The 22109-nt window shown below is 40.4% G+C and overlaps 1 protein-coding gene across 11 annotated transcripts in view; it reads right to left on the reverse strand.

The window, feature by feature from the left end:
* ralgapa1 (Ral GTPase activating protein catalytic subunit alpha 1) overlaps positions 1 to 22109 on the reverse strand; it is a 311644-nt gene that overhangs the window by 230319 nt on the left and 59216 nt on the right. For all 11 annotated transcript variants that reach the window (XM_043697833.1, XM_043697826.1, XM_043697822.1 and 8 more), the window contains exons 9-13: positions 11293 to 11501; positions 10969 to 11205; positions 9610 to 9813; positions 4369 to 4503; positions 3991 to 4139 (exon numbers count right to left, since the gene is read on the reverse strand). In XM_043697833.1, coding sequence (XP_043553768.1) covers positions 3991 to 4139; positions 4369 to 4503; positions 9610 to 9813; positions 10969 to 11205; positions 11293 to 11501 — 934 coding nt within the window. The remainder of the gene's footprint in view (positions 1 to 3990; positions 4140 to 4368; positions 4504 to 9609; positions 9814 to 10968; positions 11206 to 11292; positions 11502 to 22109) is intronic.

The following is a 22109-nucleotide window of genomic DNA, read 5'->3' on the forward strand; positions in this document are numbered from 1 at the left end:
CACCTCTGGGCCAGCAGGTCTGGGTTCAAGAAGGAACTCGGATCAAGTGTTATCTGGACATTTGTCATAAAATATCTGAACAGGTTGTTGAAAAGTATTGCTTTGTAAACTTGTTCTTTATACTGCATTCCCTCTACTTGCAATTTTGCAATGGACACTACATGAGAAGGGAATTTGCACCATGTTAAACGCAAATACTCTCATGAAACACTCTCTTTATATTGCCAAAATGTTGATCAGAGACTTGAAATAGCTCCAGTATACATGGCAGCTACTCTTACGGAACATCTGACAAGGTTATGTAATGAACGAAAAGAAGGGAGAAGGTTCCAATTTAGTCATAATTATAGTCTAATTATTATTGCTTTTATGCTTTGGGCTACAGAGTGAGATCGACAAAAATAATTTGAATGGATGTACAGTCTGTTTAAACATGACATTCATACAACCTTTTTGAGCTCTGAACCTTACAGGATTTGGTCCTAAACAACCCTGAACATAGGAATTGTTGGAAAAAGAATCTCGAATCATTCTAGCTTGCGTTCTACTATCCTGTTGACACAATAATTGAGTTACTGACTGATCAGAGAAAGTTAATCTCATCAATTCATCATCAGAAAGAGGCAGTGAGTAGTATTATCACCAGGCTATTAATCCAGCAGCTCAGCAAATGTTCTGGGGAACCGGGATTCACATCCTGCAGTGGCAGATGGTGGAATTTGAATTCAATAAAAATTATCTGGAATTAAGAATCAATTGATGACCGTTCTCTTGACTGTTAGAAAAACAGATCTGACTCACAAACCTCTTACAGGGAAGAAAATCTGCCATTCTCAACTGATCTGGCTTACATGTGACTCCAGATCCACAGCAATGGGGCCCTCTGAAGTGGCCCAGCAAGCCACTCAGTTGTATCAATCACTACGAAGTCTCAACAAACAAATGAAACTGAATGGACCAGCCGGTGTTGACCTAGGCACCGAGAAAGACAACAAAAGAAACAGCCCTGTGGACCCTGAAAATTCTTCCTTACAAACATCTGAAGTCTTGTGCCAAAATTGGGAGAGCTGTCTCAAAGATTAGTCAAGCAACAGCGTGAAATAGGTATACTCAAAGTGTGAAATGTGCTCTGGGGGAGGATTTCAATGTCCACCACAAAGCATGACTTGGCAGCAGCACTATTAATCTAGCTGGTTGGGTTTAAAAGGACATATCTGCTAGAGTGTGTCTGCAGTAGTTAATGAGAGAACCAAGAGGAAAAAAACATACATGACTTCATCCTTACCAATCTGCCACCTGCAGATGCATCCATACAGTATTGCTAAGAGGAACCACCTGACAGTCCCACCTTCACATTGAGGATAGCCTCCATCGTGGTGTGTGGTACTATCACTGTACTAAATGGTTCAGACTTTGAACAGATCCAACAACTGAAGGTTGAGCATCCATGAGACGGGAAGGTGCTGAAAATGTGTTGCTGGAAAAGTGCAGCAGGTCAGGCAGCATCCAAGGAGCAGGAGAATCGACGTTTCGGGCATAAGCCCTTCTTCAGGAATGAGGAAAGTGTGTCTAGCAGGCTAAGATAAAAGGTAGGGAGGAGGGACTTGGGGGAGGGGTGTTGGAAATGCGATAGGTGGAAGGAGGTCAAGGTGAGGGTGATAGGCCGGAGTGGGGGTGGGCACGGAGAGGTCAGGAAGAAGATTGCAGGTTAGGAAGGCGGTGCTGAGTTCGAGGGATTTGACTGAGACAAGGTGGGGGGAGGGGAAATGAGGAAACTGGAGAAATCTGAGTTCATCCATGAGATATTATGGGCCATCAACATGCAACAGAATCTGCAACCTCATGACCCAGCATATGTCTCCCTCAACCACTGCCATCAAGCCAGGCGATCAACCCTGGTCCAATGGTGAGTGCAGGATGGCATGCCAGGAGCGGCATCAGGCATACCTAAAAATAGGCCTCAACCTGGTGAAACAACCAAACAGGCTACTTTTATGTCAAACAGCATAACCAGCAAGTAATATTCAGAGCTAAGTAATCACAACCAACGGTTCAGATATAATCTCTGCAGTTCTGGCACATTCAGTCATGATTGATGGTGGAAAATCAAATAACTCACTGGGGCGGGGGTTCCACAAATATCCCCATCCTCAATGATTGAAGAGCCCCACACATCAGTACAAAAGATAAGGCTGAAGCAATCACAGCAATCTTCAGCTAGAAAGGTCAAGTGGCCCATCTCAGCTTCCTCCAGTGGTCCTCAGCATTACACACACTACTCTTCAGCCAATTTGATTCATTTCATGGGATATTAAAAAACAGTTGGAGATGCTGGATACTGGAAAGTCTGTGGGCCCAGACAACATTCCAGCAATAGTACTGAAGATTTGCTGCTCCCCTTGCCAAACTCTTCCAATATAGTTGCAACACCAGCATCTAACCAACAATGTGGAAAATTGCTAAAAAGTGATTGAATGTGTCATCAACAGTGCTTATACCCGAAACGTCGATTCTCCTGTTCCCTGGATGCTGCCTGACCTGCTGCACTTTTCCAGCAACACATTTTCAGCTCATCAACAGTGCTATCAAGTAGAAACTACTCAATAATAACCTGCTCAACAACACCCAGTGTGGGTTCTGCCATGGCCACTCAGCTCCCGAACTCATTACAGCCTTGGCTCAAACACTGTCAAAAGAGCTGAATTCTAGAGGTTAGGTGTGAGTGACACTCTTTACATCAGGGTCACATTCAACTTAGTGCAGCATTTAGGAGACCTTACAAAACTGGAATTAGTGGGAATTGGGAAAGACGGCTGTGGTTGTTGGAGGTCAGTCATCTCAGTTCCAGGACATCTCTGCAGGAGTTCCTCAGGGTAGTGTCCTTGATCCAATCATCTTCGGCTGCTTCATAAATTACTTTCCCTCCATCATAAGGTAAGAAGTGGGGATGTTCTTGGATCTTTGCACAATGTTCAACACCATTTGTGACTTCTGAGGTGCTGACGCAGTCCATGTTCAAATGCAATAAACTCTAGATAATATCAAGACTTGGGTGACAAGTAGCAAGTAATGATCGCACCACACAAGTGCCAGGCAATGACCACCACCAATAAAAGACAAACAACCATCGCTCCTTGACATTCACCAGTGTTACCAACACTGAACACCCTACTATCAACATTTTTGGGTGTATCATTGACCAGAAACCTCAAATGGACTTACCACATAAACAGTGACCTCAAGAGCAGGTCAGAGACTAGGAACACTGCAGCGTCAGTCAACTCCTGACTCCCCAAAGCCTGTCCACCACCTACAAGGCATAAGTCAGGAGTTTGACAGAATACTCCCCACTGACCCAGGTTGGTGTAGCTCCAACAACACTCAAGAGGCTTCACACCATCCAGGACAAAACAACCTGCTTGACAGGCACTACATCCACAAGCATCCACTCCTTCTACCACCGACATTCAGCAGCAATACGTACTGCCTACAAAATGCACCAAAGATGCTTAGATTGCACCTTCCAAATCCATGACCACTTCCACCTAGAAGGAAAAGAGCAGCAGATACATGGAACATCACCTTTTGCAAATTCCCTTCCAAGCCACTCACTATTCTGACTTGGAAATATATTGCCGTTCCTTCACTGTCACTGGGTCAAAATCCTGGAATTCCCTCCCTAAAGGCATTGTGGGTCAACCTACAACATGTGGACTGCAACGGTTCAAGAAGGCAGCTCACCAGTACCATCTTCTCAAGGGCAATGAGATAGATGTCGGCCCAGCAAGCAATGCCCATATCCCACAAGTGAATTTAAACAAAGCCCAGGCTTGAAACAATGAGAATTATTGCTTTTCAAGGACACCTGATACATTGAGCACATATCACTTCTTAAATTATTTAAATTGCATTCCAAAATATCATTTTCAAAAACACTTAAAGCAGTCAACCACATTTTTGCAGGGTCACAATACAAAATTCTCATTTTACCAGGTTTTCTTATTCATTGCTGTGTGGACAACCATGTATCTATAGATGTTGAGAACACGTTTACACATATCAACATGCTCATCCAGGAGGACTCCAATTTCGTTGGCAGGTTCTAGTAGTAATATATTTGCTGAGTTGGTTATAAAAACCTGCAATATAACAACATCAAATTATCATGCAATGGACATGGACTTCACAGAATGCACAATTAAGAGAAAAAGGTATTTCCAAGATTAAATCTAGCAGCCTTCATCTGCCAAATCATTAGGTGGCCAATTCATCAATGCCATTACAAATCTTTAAGTAGTAGTTAACTTTGAGAAACAGTGCAATTTTGCAACTGACTCAACAACAAAGAAGAAAAACCTTTAAGTGTACCTGCAATGATGCCTGAACACCTGCACATACATTCCTCTCCTCTTCCTCAATTTCAGGAGCATTGTTAATTGCATTCTGGTATGATGAATTCCTTGTCCAGCTAAGATTCCTTACATGACCTTTGGTCATTTTGTCCTAGAAAATAAAACGATAATCAAGATAAATTTGATGTTAGAGTTCTGAAGAAGTGTCACTGGACCCAAAATATTAACTCTGCTTTTTCCTCAAAGATGCTGTCAGACCAGAGTTTCTCCAGATTTTTTTTAAATGTTATGTCCTTGCTAAATATAATAAGTTTTTAGTTTTGTATAAAAAGTCAATTTAATTGAAGCTTTTCTTCTTGCAGTCATCAGGACATTTCAAAGAATACCAATTCAAGGGTAAAACAAACATTTATATTGCATGAGAGGACAGCATTGACTGGTTCACAAGTGGACTCTGATTGACTGAGGTATTGCCATGGTGAATATATCCTGTAATGTTGATTGATAGGCAACATCCAGGCTTTGTTCTAACTTTTCCCCAGAGAGTTTGATTAGTCAATCAGGACATCTTCTGAAGAAATGAATGAGTAAATGGATGTCACCTGTATTATTGAATTGAAACAGGTGCAGTGTGTGGACGTGCTGTTTGCAAAAAACAGGGCCCCATATATTAAAATATCTGGCTACCATTCACACAAGTACACCACAATGCAAGCCTGACACAATCTTAAATCTTAATTCCTTGTACATTTAGGGTTATCCAATAAATAATGTACAATTGCAGAATCCCATCTAATGTTAGATATCATAATGAGAGTTTTGCAAGTGCAAGATGGCTCGTCTGGTCAGGACTGTGCTTGAAACAAATTACTCAAGCCTTATTTACAAGATTGCTAATAAAAGTTAATCTATGGTATTTGGAATTGTAAGAATCCCAATGTGTGTACTGATGATTAAAGTGAGGTTTGCATTACACAGTAATAGAGAAAACCTCTGGCCTATTTCTCAACGCAGACAAAGAAAGGGAGCTCATTTGACTGTTCCATTTCAAATATGAATGTAAGTGTAAGATAGAGCCCATTAAAACAAAGAAATACTTACATGCAGATTTAAATATCACAAATGTTAGCGAATATATAAGGAGTTGGAAGCTAAGTGATGTGGTGTTGCAGCACAGATGTTAATGGTTTCTTTGAAGATTATGTTTGTGAACAGAATGGGCTTCATCCTGTACTCTAATTTAAATTCAAATTCAAAGTGGAACAATTGAAAGATCCTCCTTTGTTTGATGCCTAAGTTATGAAATTGGCTCGCTTCCACTGTGAACTTACTAGCCAGCATCCAGTCGAATTCCTACACTTATGAATACACAGGGCTGTTCTTTGCAGACAAAAATAATCTGTATATACATTGCACCTTTTTCAATTCAACAAAATAGGTGACAGCTATTTGCTCGTTTGTTTCTCAGAGTAATGCCCAGATAATGTCAACTTGCGTGGTTTAAAATTTCATCAATGCCTGCTGTTAACAGCGAACTAGCATCAATGGGTGCATTATCCATGGCAATGCTTCTACCAATCAAATCCACTTGCCAACCAATCAGTATTCTCCTCTCTTGTCAGTTTTCCCCTTAAATTGGTGTACTTGTAAAATGTTCCAATGAGTGCAAGATGAAAAATGTCTTTTTACAACAATACTCAAAATTCTGCATTACGAAACAACTAAACATTTTTCTAAATGATCACCCATAGTCTTGAGCAAAATACTGCAGATTCTGGAAAACTGAAATAAAGTTTAAAACATTGGTAACACTCAGCTGGACAGACAATACATGTAGTGATAGAAATAGCTTAATATTTTAGGTCTGTGACCAATCATCAGAACCCCTGAGTGGGACTTGAAACCACATTTTTGCCTGAGGAGACAAAGAGTGCTACCAAAATGAGCAGTATTGAGATACTTTCAATAATTGATCACTTTAATTCCTCATTAAATCAAAATGACATGCTTGTATATGTTTAGTTGGAGAACAGTTTCTGTAACACAGAAAACCATATGGCCCAGGTCAAATGTAAATGAATGGGTTTTCGGTTAATTGCTGTTTAAGAGCTCAGGCTAATGAAAACCCAAGCCAATGGATTTGAGAATGTCTTGAGGTAAAGCTATAACTGAAAGACATAAGAATATTTTAAACTGATTTAGTTTTGTAATATACTATAAATAAGAGCCCCTCGGAAATGCGTGCGTTTGTATGGAATTAAGAGTCCATGGTGAGTTTTGTGGTCTTGTTTTTGTTTTGATCTTCTCAGATGTGTCAACTGGGACATCTAAGACACCAGCATATCATTAAGACATGATACGACAGACATTAGAGTTCACTGGGTGCCATCTTTTCTTGCTAAAAATGTGTGGAGCTGGTAAGCCAGGGAGACAAGCTGTTAGAAATCTTCTAAAGTGATTGATATGTCAAAGAATGAATTGAGAGACAGTAGGAAATGATATTAGTAAGATGAGCATTATTTTCTAAGGAACCAATCAGGAATCGGCATACACTACCTAGTTGATCCAAAATTGACCACTGACTATACACACATTATTCAAATAGGCCAGGGCTGTTTTCCCTGAAGCGTCAGAGGCTGAGAGGTTTATAAAATCATGAGGCAATGTATAGGGTAAATAGATAAGGTCTTTCCTTGGGGTGGAACAGTCCAGAATTAGAGGGTAAAGGTTTAGAGTGAGAGGGAAAAAATTTAAAAAGGATCTAAGGGGCAACTTTTTCATGCAATGAGTGGGCAGAGGAACAACATTTAAAAGATATCTGGATGGGTATATGAATAGGAAGGAGTTTAGAGGAATACAGGCCAAGTGCTAGCAAATGGATCTGGATTAGGTTAGAATATCTGGTCGGCAGGGACGAGTTGGACCGAAGGATGTTTCTGTGCTGTACATCTCGATGACTCTATTAATAAATCTATTAAGAGTTCAGTATGTCTCCGATCATACATAAGGGCTTGTGGCTAATATAGGTTAATAAGGTCCGGGCTTCAGTGGTTTGATGCAACATAAGGAATATCGAACACAAAAGAAAAACTTCAGTCAACAGAACAGAACGAAAGATCCGTATCCAGTCAACCAATAATTCAAACAGATATTGGTAGCACCCGAAAAGACTTCTACTTTTATTCAGCATTTTCTTTGTATTTGTTATGGGTTTTACAGAATGTATCAAGTTTATGAAAACATTGTACAATTAATTCATACAATTTTTATGACTAAAGTTCAAATGAACTCCAAAATCTTACTGGTTTCTCCACAGGCTTCTTTTATTAAATCAAATTCAGAAAAATACTTGATAAATCTAGGAAACCTCATGTATTTAACTGAAGGATTAAGGCTTTTTTTTGAAAAGTTAACCTTGTCCACTTGAAAATTAAATAACAAAATGTTGAGAACACCAATATTAAATTGTGATTTTCTAACTTAATATAAATTTTGGATTCAACTTGTAAACTTGATGTTTTGAAGCCTTAATATACAACACATTAAAAAGGTGAAAATGGTGTGCCTTGTATGGTTAAATAATTATAAATATCTGAACTGCAGACTTAAAATGACACACACGAAAATAATGAAGTGGCCACAACACCAAATTATCCTTCCCGAACACTCTACTACAGAAAAATATAAATAAATTCCCCTAAGTCAATCGTTGATGTATTAGCATCTTTAGCTTTTCTTAATCTGGATGTTCCTTTTTAAAAGTCATATGTCTATTATGAGGAAAATGTAGTGCTGCCTTTTTTGAAATATTCCACGATAGTTTGTTACAAAGTTCTAAATCTTGACATGGAACAATTGTGAAATTAGAACATTAACTGGATCAGTCGTAATTACTAGACTGCATATCATTTACACTCACCCATATTTCTGTAGCAGTAACATAGCAAAATGCAGTGTCTATTTACTTCTACAAAATGAAAAACAACTTTTGGAGTGCACATGTGCAATTAAACTCCGAAATCTAGATATTCTTGTCAGTGATCCCAGGAATGATTTTACAACCGCTGAAGAAGTCAGCAGGCAGCTGACAAACAGAGATGGAGACTATCCAACAGCCATACAAGTGGAACAAGGTTAAAGTGGTAGGGAATTGGACATCTTTCTACTCAACAAGAGGAAATCAATGTCCTTATGGCATTGTCCAATCTGATTGGCCAGCAGCTCTAAGAGCTTACTTAGGAGTGGATACTGATAACCAGTCCTACTGAGAAAGCCTAATGATTTCAGCGTGAAGTCAGTCAAAGATACTCAGCAGGAACAAGTGAGAGGGGTGTGTTTGAGAAAGCAGATTCGTAGGGATGAAGAAGGTTACAGACGAAGGGTTGGTGTAAGTCAGCTATAGTGTCTTCCTGCCAGCTGCCCATATCCAAATGACTGTCATGTATTTTATGGCATAGGCAGTGTATAATTCAGTTCAACCGGCTTGTAAACAACCCAACTGTTTAACCATTTGCATATGTTAATCAGGCTGCCAATTTCTGCAGCCACCCACTTTGTGTATTATGGGCAGCTCAGGGATGGGTGGGAAGGTAGTGGGCTGTCCAGTGTCCTTCCCGCATCTTGAAAACATGTTCAGTTGTGACATGTAAAATCCAGCCACAAATAACTGGAAAAAAGGAAAACCGATTCTCAGGGACTGCTAGGTTTTTGAGGGCAGCCTCCACAGTTTTATAGCAAGCAGAACTGCTTCTCTGTTGATCATCAGTTTGGCCATTGTTGTTACTGTTATACTATATTACAACATTTCAAAGAGCAAGAGAGTTACTCCTGGCATCAAAGTCAATATTCTTATCTCAATTAATATCATTCAAAGAACAGATTATCTGTTTATCATAGTTCTGTCTCCGGCAACTAGTAAATTGGCTACTGTATTACATACAACAGTGACTACAACTCATAAGTATTTCATTAGCTACAAAGCACACTGAGATATCCTGAGGTCTGAAAAGCATTATATAAATGCATATCTGACTTGTCATTTTCTGCTCATTATTCTAGCAAAATTAGAATGGCCCACAAAGCAGAGACATACAACTTCACTCGTGAGAAACTAGAGACAAGACACTAGATTTACAGCAAAAGTAGAGATTTGTCCTTCAGAAAAACTGACAATTTAAGATTCATGTCAGGTTTAAATGCCGAAGTTTTAATTCAAGCTTTAGTATCAACATGGACCTTTGATTTTAATGATAAGTACCTCCTCCTGTTTATTTTTCTCCAGTGGATAAGAACCACCATGCTCTCCAGCACTGACTAAATTTATGACACTTGTTGAAGGAGAATAGCCCAAGTCTTCAGCCTCTTTCATAAATACAGGCTTGTCCTCTTGTTGAATCCATTCCTGATAAACTTTAACTACTCTTCGCATGGCCGCAGCTTCACAGATGGGCAACAGAAAAGCCTAAGGAACATAAAAATATGCATGCTTATTGGTGTGGTAAATAATTATTAATTAAATTAGATTTTGTTTATTGTTGAGAGACAAGTTACAAGTTAGATGGTGCTATTTTCCAAGGTTCAAAAAATTCTAACAGTAGAAACAAATACTGAACATGAGCGAGAAGCTCAGAAGATCTGGCAGCATCGGTGAAGTGAGAAACAGTTAATGTTTCAAGTTCAGTATTACTCTTCTTCAGAACTTCTGAAGAGTTATGAATAATCATATAAGACTTGATATATTAAATTGTTCTCTGTCCATAGATGGTGCCAGACCTTGTAAGTTTCTCCAGCATTTTATGCTTATTTCAGATTTCCAGCAGCCACAGTATTTAACTTATATGTTAATAGTAGAAAAGTTTGTTCTTTGTCATCACTGATCTATTTCAAACAGTACTAAAGATTTTCATTACAGTTTAAGACTGGATGTGTGGGGGTCGGTCAGGAGCAATGACCTAGACTGTCAATCCATAAATTCAGCTGATGTTCAGGAGACCTGGATTCATTAAAGAATGTGGAATTAATGGCTGTAATGATGACCATGAAACCATTATTATTTGTTGGAAAAACTCCAATTGGTTCACCAATGTCCTTTATGGAAGGATGAAAGGTCCTGACATGAAACGTCTACTCTCCTGCTCCTCTGATGCTGCTTGACCTGCTGTGCTTTTTCCAGCTCCACATTTTATCGACTCTGACTTTCCAGTATCTGTAGTCCTCACTATCTCCAATCTGTCATTCTTACCTGGTCTGGCCTACATGTGATTTCAGACCCACAGCAATGCGTTGATTCTTAACTGCCCTTTGGGCAATTAGGGATGGGGAATAAGTGCTGGCCTAGCCAGACAGGCTTACATCCCATGAGTGAATTTAAAAAATTTACTCTGCTGTCCATACAATTGTGGGAAGATTTTAAATTTGATGTTAAGTTACTTCTCCTGTAGCTAGATTTTAAACAGAAAACATTTAGTCAATTTTAGAATGGAGGCATGACTTTTGAATCTCTCAAGGATGAGGGACACTACACATCATGCTAAATTACAAAAACATTGAATGAATTTAAGGTGAAAGTATTATTAGCAGAAATTTACAATACTATAAGTAAGTATGCACAAGTTACCTGTCGAAAAACCTCTATAATAAAATTCACGTTCTCTCTTGAGGAGTAGAAAACTTTGCGCACTATTTCCATATCTGTTAGATGCTCTTCATCAACACTACACAGACTAGATGAACTGGGCTCTCGCTCAGTTAGGGTGCTGGTGTTAGAATGGGATTGCTCCAGCTCAGCACTGCCATCTCCGGAATCCCCACGGCAGGAGCCCTCTTCACGGGCAGCCAAACCAGCAGCTGCTCTCTGGAGAAAGAAAATTATTTTATATAAAAATTCATATTCACCTTTCATATAAAAATTAAAATAATGCGTCAGCTTATAATCACTCACCTGAATATTCTTTGGTACATTTTCACCTTCAACTCCAGGAATCTGGAGTCCTAGATTGGCTTTTGGCTCAAACCAGAAAGATACCAACCAACGGATAACTGAGACACGAGCAGACAAAAATGCATCTTTTGTTGAATATGTTGTTTCGTTAGTCTCTGGATCTTTCTTTGTCATAATATAACAGGGCTTTGATCTCAATTGTGGGACATCTGGAAACAAAATTATTTTAAATTCTCAAAAAAATGTAATAATACCACATGGAATTTTTCAGTACAACTCCAATATATTTACATAGTCTTGGTATTACTGCTTCATATGTTCAGAGATGAAAAATAACATGACTAGGTCATTCAGCTCTTTGAACACATTCCACTATTTAATTAGATCATGGCTGATATGGACCACAACCCGACCTTTGTTCCAAACTGCGTGACCCAGCCAAAAACTACTTCATTAATTTTCATTGACCAAGCATGAACGCATGGGAAATTTCTAGATTTTTATTAACCACTGAATGAAAACGTGCCTTCTGAGCTTTTTTAACTAGAAAGAAACAGCAAGCCTCTGCTGAACTTGAAAAATTCCAGAAATTTCAAATTGCTGGAAGATCCAGAAAATTTTGTTCCAGTTTATACCAAAAACAGTGCCTTAAAATTGTGTCACATGTAGCGGAAATATCTAATTTTGCAAAACAACTGAAGTTATAGCTTACAACAGGGAATGGTTAGCTCAGTTGGGTGGACGGCTGGTTTGCAATGCAATAGCGCAAACAGCAGGAGTTCAATTCCTACCCCAGCTGAGATTACCATAAAAATTTCTCCTTCTCAATCTCTCCCCTCACCTGAGGCATGGTGACCCACAGGTCCAATCACCTTCCTCTATAACCTGGTTAGATTATGGCAACTTTACCTTTATTGTTAGTGAGTGAAAAATCAATAAATTCAAAACGCTTGCACTAGTCATTGAAAATTTCAGCAAATAGTTTTATGAAAGGGAAATCATATTTAACAAATTTATCAGTTCTGTGATTAACAAGTAGGGTAGATAAAGGGGAACCAATAAATGTCAGAGTCAGAGATGTACAGCACGGAAACAGACCCTTCGTCCAATTCGTCCAGGCCGACGAGATATCCCAACCCAATCTAGTTCCACCGGCCAGCACCCGGCCCATATCCCTCTAAACTTTTCCGATTCATATACCCATCCAGATGCCTTTCAAATGTTGCAATGTTGCAAATGTTCCATTTCCTCTGGCAGCCTATTCCACACACCCACCACCCTCTGCGTGAAAAAGTTGTCCCTTAGGTCTCTTTTATATCTTTCCCCTCTCACCCTAAACCTATGCCCTCTAGTTCTGGACTCGCCCAGCCCAGGGAAAAGACTTCGTCTATTTACCCTATCCATGCCCCTCATGACTTTCTAAACTTCCATAAGGAAAACAGCCCCAGCCTATTCAACCTCTGCCGATAGCTCAAATTCTCCAACTCTGGCAACATCCTTGTAAATCTTTTCTGAACCCTTTCAAGTTTCACAACATCTTCCAATAGGAAGGAGATCAGAATTGCACACAATATTCCAAAAGTGGCCTAACCAATGAACTGTACAGCTGCAACATGATCTCCCAACTCCTATACTCAATACTCTGACCAATAAAAAAAAGCATACTAAAGCATAGGTAGATAGCCACCTTCACTATCCTATCTACCTATGACTCTAATTTCAAGAAGCTATGAACCTGTACTCCAAGTCTCTTTGTTAAGCAATACTCCCTAGGCCCTTACCATTAAGTCCATATATTTGAATTTCCAAAAGGCATTCAATAAGCTATTGCACATAAGGCTACTTAATAGTAGTGGGTGTAGCAAGTGAGCATGGATAAAGAATTGGTTAACTAATAAAAGAGAATTGGGGGAAAAGGGGCATTTTCAGATTCTGGAGGACCATGGGGACCACAATTTGTCACAGCATATATTAATGAGTTAGCCGATAGAAGCGAAAGCAAGACAGTTAAGTTTGCAAATGACACAAAAATAAGTGAGAAGGCAATTAGAAAGGATTATATAGTCAACAGTCAGGTTAAGTGGGTGGGCAAAAACTTGGCAGATGAAAAATAATTTGGGAGAATATCAGGTTATGCACTTTGGCAGGAAGAATATATGAATTGAGAATTATTTTAATTGGAAAAGACTGCAGAAAACTGCAGCACAGAATATGTGGGGATCCTACTGCCTGAATCGTAAAAAGTTAACATCCTGTTTCCACAAGTAACAGGGAAGGCAAGTGGAACTGTGGTCTTTATTTCAAAAGGGAGGGAAAAATGATAAAATCATACAAGGGTCTAGTCAGCCACAGCTGAAATATTGTGAAGAATCTTGATCTCCTACCGAAGGAAAGATATACTGGATTGAAAGGAGTCTACAGAAGGTTAACCACAATGATCCGAAGTGTAAAGGAGCTTTCTTATGAGTAGGTGGGGTTTGTACTCGTTGGTGTTTAGAAGGATGGGAAGAAACATACAAGATTCTTATGATGTTTGACTGGGTAGACACGAAGAGATTGTTTCTTCTTGTGAGAGATACAAGGCCCAAAGGACATAATCTCAGAGTAAGGGGTCATCCTTTGAAAACAGAGATGAGATGGAATTTTTCTGTCAGAGGGTGGTAAGTCTATGGAATTCTTCACCACAGAGAGCTTGTAAGGCCAGGTCAATAAGTATTTTCAAGACCTGGATAGACAGATTTCAAATTATTCAGGGAACTAAATGATTATGGAGATAAGGCGGCAACATGGAGTTGAGGATGATCAGATCAAATATGACTCATTCAATGACAATCAAGGTCATGCTTAAAAACAAATAAAGAATCAGAGTAAAAAAAAGTCAAACTTCAGTGGAATTTGTTACATAGATAGGGTATGTCCCAAGGAAGAACAAATCAGTTATTTTGATTATGTAGACCCTGATATATTTTTAAAAGATCTGTTGTAGAGACAATTTGCTTCTTTAAAGAATATTATTGATAATTTCACGAATGTGAGGATCATCTCAGCTCCTAAGATGCAATTATACTGTAAGTAGAGCTTTCAGAGCACGCTATTAGATTTGATTACTTACAGTGTGGAAACAGGCCCTTCGGCCCAACAAGTCCACACCGACCCTCTGAAGAGCAACCCACCAGACCTATTCTCCCACATTTACCCCTTCACCTAACACTACGGGCAATTTAACATGGCCAATTCACCTAACCTGCACATTTTTGGACTGTGGGAGGAAACCCACACAGACACGGGGAGAATGTGCAAACTCCACACAAACAGTTGCCTGAGGCGGGAATTGAACCCAGGTCTCTGGCGCTGTGAAGCAGCAGTGCTAACCACTGTGCCACCGTGCGCCCATTAGTTGTAGTTTGGATCTGGATCTTTCTCAATGAGATGGAGGCTCTTAACAGAAACATTCCTTGCACACAGATCTCATTTTGACTAAGCTTTGGGCTAAAAATGGGAAAAGATACTGCTTTACCCCAAGGAAACCTTGTAAGAAGGTATTTCTATTTTGACAGGCAAGTTACTAGAACACATTGTGAGTTGGGTCTACAAGTGTGGTTTTTTTCCAAGCAGTGAAGGAAAATTCCAGACTGAACGGCACCACTGTGGTGTTCAAGTAATTTTGCTCAGAGACAGAGACAGTCTTAAAACTGGCTTTTCAATCAAGGCCAATTGCTGTGGGCTCAGGTGGACTCAGTACAGTAACAACAGATTGACTGATTCCTGGGCAGGTGGCTACATAGTCTTGGATGTGAACAATACAACTGAAACAGCCGTCCTGCAAAAAGAAAGTATTCATCTCTCTCTCTCTCTCGCTCTCTTCCTGTGGAGAAGTAAAAGAAAATCTGTAGTAGCTAGCTACTCTCCTGCACCTTTCTCTGCAAGTTAATCCTTTTACAAATCCTTGTTGGAAGGAAAAGGAGAGAAACGACTTTCAGAGGCAATAAAAGGGTAAATCCTCAACCAATGAATGAAAGATTGAGAACTGGTGTATGCACTACTCATGTCATTAGCAAAGAGTTGAAAGAAAGATGAAAGAAAGCAATTCATTGATGTTAGAGTGATGGCAGAACTGCACTCCTGATTGTGGGGGGAGGGGAACAATGCATTTGTCTTGTCTCATAACTTTGTGTCTGTTTGAATGCTTGTGACAATTTTAAGAAAGGCGTAGGGATCAACTTACAGAATTACAGATTAGAAACAGAACTTGTCTCTTTTTGCCATTGGTTAAAAACACCTCCCTGGCAGCATGTTCCAGGCACCTACACCCTCTGTATGAACTTTTCTCACACATCTCCCAAACACTTCCTCTCTCATCTTACTATTTGACATAAGCACCATGTCACAATTTTTATATACTTCTATCTGGTCTCCCCCTCAGCTTCTGATGCTCTTGCAAAAACAATCCAAGTTTGTCCAAACTCTCCTGATCGTTAATACACTCTAATCCAGGTAACATCCTGATAGACCTCTTTTGCACCTTCACATCCTTCCTACAGTGTGGTGACCCAAACTACACAGAATACTCCAAATACAGCCAAATTAAAATCTTAAACAGCTGCAACATAACTTACCAACTGCTACACTCAATGATGAAGGTAAACGTGCATTATGCCTTCTTTTCTTTATGCTCAGAATGATCCTGCCATTAACTGTATATTTTCCTCTTGCTTCTGACTTCCCAAAATACATTACCTCACACTTGTCTAGATTAAACTCCATTTGCCAATTTTCCACCCAGTTTTCCAACTGATCTATATCCTGCTGTATCTTTTGATAACATTTCTCATTATCCACAACTCCACTAATTCAAGTTATTCACATGTTACAAACAACAGAGGTCCCCGTACTGATCCTTATGGAACATCACTGGTCACAGACTTTCAGTCAGAAAAACATCCCTCCTCAATAATTCCTATCTCCTTCAGGCAAACTAATGTACCAAGGATCCCATACGACTTAATCTTTTTGACCAACCAACCATGAGGGACCTTGTCAAATGCTTGAGTAATATCCACGTAGACAACATCTACTGCCCTATTCTCAATTATCTGCATCACTTCCTTAAGAAACTCCATCAAATTTGTGAGACAAGACCTCCCTGGAATACAGCCATGCTGACTAGCCCTAGTAAGCGAATTCTTTTCCAAATGTCAGTAAATCTTGCCCCTAAGAATCTTCTCCACTAAGTTCCCCATCACAGATGGAAAGCTCAGTGGTGTATAATTTCCTGGATTATCCTTATTGTCCTTCTTAAACATAATAGCATTGGTTATACTCCAGTCTTCTGGAATCTCATCTGTGGCTAAACAGGATACAAAGATCAAAGTTTGTGAAAAGATTTGTAGCTCGGGTGCTCGTTGTTGTGGTTCTGTTCGCCGAGCTGGGAATTTGTGTTGCAGATGTTTCGTCCCCTGTCGAGGTGACATCCTCAGTGCTTGGGAGCCTCCTGTGAAGCGCTTCTGTGATCTTTCCTCCGGCATTTATAGTGGTTTGAATCTGCTGCTTCTGGTTGTCAGTTCCAGCTGTCCATTGCAGTGGTCGGTATATTGGGTCCAGGTCGATGTGCTTATTGATTGAATCTGTGGATGAGTGCCATGCCTCTAGGAATTCCCTGGCTGTTCTCTGTTTGGCTTGTCCTATAATAGTAGTGTTGTCCCAGTCGAATTCATGTTGCTTGTCATCTGCGTGTAGGGCTACTAAGGATAGCTGGTCGTGTCGTTTCGTGGCTAGTTGGTGTGGCACTCATCCACAGATTCAATCAATAAGCACATCGACCTGGACCCAATATACCGACCACTGCAACGCACAGCTGGAACTGACAACCGGAAGCGGCAGATTCGAACCACTATAAATGCCAGAGGATAGATCACAGAAGCGCTTCACAGGAGGCTCCCAAGCACTGAGGATGTCACCTAGACGGGACGAAACGTCCGCAACACAAATTCCCAGCTCGGCGAACAGAACCACGACAAGCATACAAAGATCTCTATCAAGATGCCAGAAATCTCTTGCCTTGCCTCGTTCAATATCCTGGGATAAATCACATCAGGCCCTGGGAGTTTGTCTAGCTTAATGCTTTTCAAGACACCCAACAACGCCACTTTCTTAATATCAATATGCTCCAGATTATCAACATACCTCTCCCTAATCTTACCATCATCCACATCCTTCTCCTTAGTGAATACCAGTCTAAACTACTAAGGACTTCATTCACTTCCTCTGGCTCCATGCAGAAATTCCCTCCTTCGTCCTTGATGAACCTCTCTTTCCCTTGTTACTGTCTTGCTCCTGTTAAGTATAAAATGCCTCTGTATTCTTCCTAATCCTACTTGCCAAGGTCTTCGGTGACCACTTCTAATCTATTGGTGAGTTCTGTTCTGCTTCTTTTATATTCCTCAAGGGCCTTGCTTGATTTCAGTTTCCTAAATATATGCTTCTTTTTCTTTTTGACTAAATCTTCAGAAACTGTTGTCATCCAACATTTGAAGCCTTGCCAGCCTTATCCTTCACTCTCACAGGACAATGCTTGTCCTGAACTCTGATCAACTGGCCTTTAAAAGATTCCACATGTCAGATGTGGATTTACCCTCAAACAGCCACCTCCCATCTAATTTCTCCAGTATATGTCTACTACTATTGTAGAGTCATAGAGTGATAGAGGCCCTTCAGCCCAACTCATTCATGCTGATCAGGTTTCCAAAAGTGAACTAGTCTCATTTGCCTGCGTTTGGCCCAAATCCCTCTAATCCTTTCCTATCCATGTACCTATCTTATCCTGGGGAAAAGACCTTGACTATACACCTTATCCATGCCCCTTGTGATTTTATAAACCTCTGAAAGGTCACCCCTCAGCCTCCTACTCTCTAGGGAAAAGACCCACCTATCCAGCCTCGCCTTATAACTCAAGCGTTCCAGTCTCAGTAACATCCTTGTAAATCTTTTCTGCACCCTTTACAGTTTCATAATATCCTTCCTATAGCAGGGTGACCAGAATTGTATTCAGTATGCCAAATGTGCCCTTTCCAATGTCTTGTACAGCTGCTAAAGGATGCCCCAACTCCTGTACTCAATGATTTGACCAATGAAAGTAAGCATGCCAAACACTTTCTTCACCATCCTGTCTACCCATGACACCACTTTCAAGGAACTAAGTACCTGCACCCCTAGGTTTCTGTTCAAAAACACTACCATTAACTGTATAAGTTCTGTCCCCAGTTTTTCAAACCAAAATGCCTCACATTTATCTGGATTAATCCCCATCTCCCACTCCTCAGGCCACCTGGCCAGTTGCTTAAGGTCCCATTGTATTCCTAAATAACGTTCTTCACTATCCACGATACCAACAATTTTGGTGTCATCAACAAACTTGCTAACCAAACTGCCTATATTCTCACTCAAATTGCTTATATAAACAACAAATGACAGTGGACCCAGCACCAAAATTTGCGGCACACTGTTGGTCACAGGCCTCCAGCCTGAACAACAACCCTCCACTACCACCCTCTGTCTTTTAGCTTGAATCCAATTTTGTATCCAACTGGCTAGCTCTCTCTGGATCCTATGTGATCTAACCTTACTAACAGGTCTACCACGTGGAACCTTGTCAAAGCTTTACTTTGTGAAGTCCAATTATATGTAGACAATGTCTACTGCCCTGCCTTCATCTATTGTCTAGGTAACCTCTTCAAAAAACCTTAATCAAATTTGAGAGACACGATTTCCCAAACATAAAGCTATGCTGACTATCCCGAATCAGTCCTTGCCTTTCCGGCAATTCTCAGTCAGAAGTGCCATATGAATGATCCATCTCTGCCTCCTCAGTGGTCCCCAGCATTACAAATACAAGTCTTCAGCCAATTTGATTCACTCCAAGAAACAGGTGGAATCACTGGATACTACAAAGGCTATGAGCCCTGACAACATTTTGGCAATAGTACTGAAGGCATGTGTTCCAGAACCTGCTGCTCCCCTAGCCAAGCTGTTCCAGTACAGTTACAACACTGGCATTACGCAGAGATAGCTTCGCTGATTTTTAAGCAAGTCTATTCTCTTCATAGTTACATTTTTGCCCTAATATGCTTGTAAATCTCTCTGGATTCTCATTTACCTTATCTGCCAAAGCTATCTGATATCCCCTCTTTAACCTCCTGACTTCCTTCTTAAGTGTACTCCTAAGACACCCTGTACCCCTCAAGTGACTCACTCAATCCTGGCTGCCTGTACCTGATATATCTCATAATTTTTCTTGACTAGAGTATTATCTCTCGTCATCCAGTGTTGCCTACACCTGCCAGCTTTCCCCTTCACTCAGGAACATGCTGACCCTGAAATCTCATCATCTCGAAAGCCTCCCACTTGGCAAACACCTGCAAGCAGCCTCCCACAATCAATTTTTGAAAGTTCCTGTTTAATACCATAAAAAAATTGGTCTTTACCCATTTTTGAACTTTAACATGTGGACCAAGACCTATCCTTTTGCATAATTCTATTAGTTTTAAGGTAGCTATGGTCATTGATCCCAAAGCGCTCCCCCACTAACATCTCAGTCACTTTCCCTGCCTTATTTCCCAAGAGGAGGTCAAAGTTTGACCCTACTCTACTAGGGCCATCTATGTGGTTAATAAGGCTTTCCTGAATGCATCTAAATTTCTCCCCATCCAAGCCCATAACATGATGGCCATCTCAGTTTATGCTTGGAAAGTTAAAATCCCCTACAAATCCTATTATTCTTACAGCTATTAGCAATCTCCCTATATATTTGCTCTTCAATTTTCTGCTGGCTATTTGGAGGCCTGTAATACAATTCCATCAAAGTGATTACCCCCTTCTTATATCTCAGTTCCACACAGTTTCACTGGACAATCCCTCCATGATGCTTTCCCTAATCAAAATGCCACTCCCCTCCTCTCTTGCCTCTTCTATCTTCCCAATAGCATCTGTACCCTGGAACATTGAGCTGCCAGATCTGTCCTTCCTTCAGCCATGTGTCTGTAATGGCTATGATATCCCAGTCCTATGTTCCCATCCATGTTGTGTTCATCTGCCTTACTCATCAGGCTTTTTGTACTGAAATAAATATAGTTTAATTCATCAAATCTTCCGTCATTCCCTGGCATGCTCTTGTATGCCTTGTCTATTTAATTTTCTCTAACTTCTGTACTAGTCTCACTCTTCTTTTTGCCTCAGTATTGGTTAGGGCCCCAACTCCTATCAGACTAGTTTAAACTCTCCCGAGTATCTCTAACAAATCTCTCGACCAGGATATTGGTGCCCCTCCAGTTCAGTTGCCTGTTGCACAGGTCACCTCAGCCCCAGAAGAGATCACAATGATAATGCATTTAATATTCATAGCTAAAACATTTTCAAGATAGAGAGAAACAGTGCAGCAGGGGATGGTGCAGGGTTATGTTAGTGAAGGGTTCAATCACAGCCTTAGAATGAAAGGATGTCCAAGGAAAATGTACAAATATTAAATTTGTTTGCAAAGAGCAACACTTTCCTTTTTTTAAATTTACAAGTATGGGGGCAAGAGCATTAATGGTGACTAAGCTTTTCTCCTTCTTGTTGCAGCATTGGAGTTGTGTGGAGTGAGTATGTTCACGGTGTTTGGAGGCAATGTAGTGCTCTTCACTGTTTTCAAAGGCCACTCCTTACTTTTTCATCTGTACCTCCTATTTCCTCCAGAGTTGGGCGTTTGGAGTCTCCCCTAACCTAGCAGGCAGATCTCAATGTTTTCCCAGTCAGAAACTTAGCCAGCTTTCTCACCGCCAGAGAGACAGGTGACTGGGGATGAGCTAAGGCATTTATGTGGTTAATTTGTTTATAATACAATTTGTTACAATGTGGTATATCGATTAATTGGCATTTAGATTAGATTCCCTACGTGTGGAAACAGTCCCTTCGGCCCAACAAGTCCACACCGAGCCTCTGAAGAGTAAACCACCCAGTTCCACTTTCCTCTCACTATGCACCTAACACTATGGGCAATTTAGCATGGCTAATTCACTTGACCTGCACATCTTTGGACTGTGGAAGGAAACCGGAGCACCCAGAGGAAACCCATGCAGACACGGGGAGAATGTGCAAACTCCACACAAACAGTCACCTGAGGCTGGAATCGAACCTGGGACCCTGATGCTGTGAGGCAGCAGTGCTAACCACCGAGCCACCATGCTGCCCCTGTTAACAGTTGAGTTGAGTTGACAAGGTTGCCAGTGGACCTTCTTGCCCTGTACTTAAGGAGTGAAAGGTTTCTCTCCTGGGCCAACTCAGTCCATTATTTCCTTGTTTCACTTTCTCTAGAGAGGGGAAAACTGCATCCAGAGAATTGAGAAATTAGAAGGGAAAAATCACACAATGCTCAGTTAACTTTATAAACTCCAAAGAATGCAGGGAAGATTGAGGGAGCAGGATGTCGACAGTGCAGAAAACATGCATGGGAAATATTATTAGAATGATTTAACTACCATGTAACAGACTAATAAGAGCTGATACATGCAGTTATATTAGAATATTCAGGAATTTACAACATGCAAGTGCAGTGCTCCTGTGGGAACCACACCAATTTAGACCTTCCTTATAAACTAAAACTTGGAAATACAATTAATAAAGGTCAATTAAATTTTGCAGGACCATCAGGAGACTAGTCAAGACTACTGGAAAAAATTAAACACCTGATTCAGTTTTTAGCCTCCTTCCAATTTATCAGATTCATCTGCAGGACTAGTCTTATCCTTTTTCCATAAATTCCTTAACTTAAGGAATCATGATCA

This window comes from Chiloscyllium plagiosum, chromosome 10 (assembly GCF_004010195.1).
Source record: "Chiloscyllium plagiosum isolate BGI_BamShark_2017 chromosome 10, ASM401019v2, whole genome shotgun sequence".
NCBI lineage: Eukaryota > Metazoa > Chordata > Chondrichthyes > Orectolobiformes > Hemiscylliidae > Chiloscyllium > Chiloscyllium plagiosum.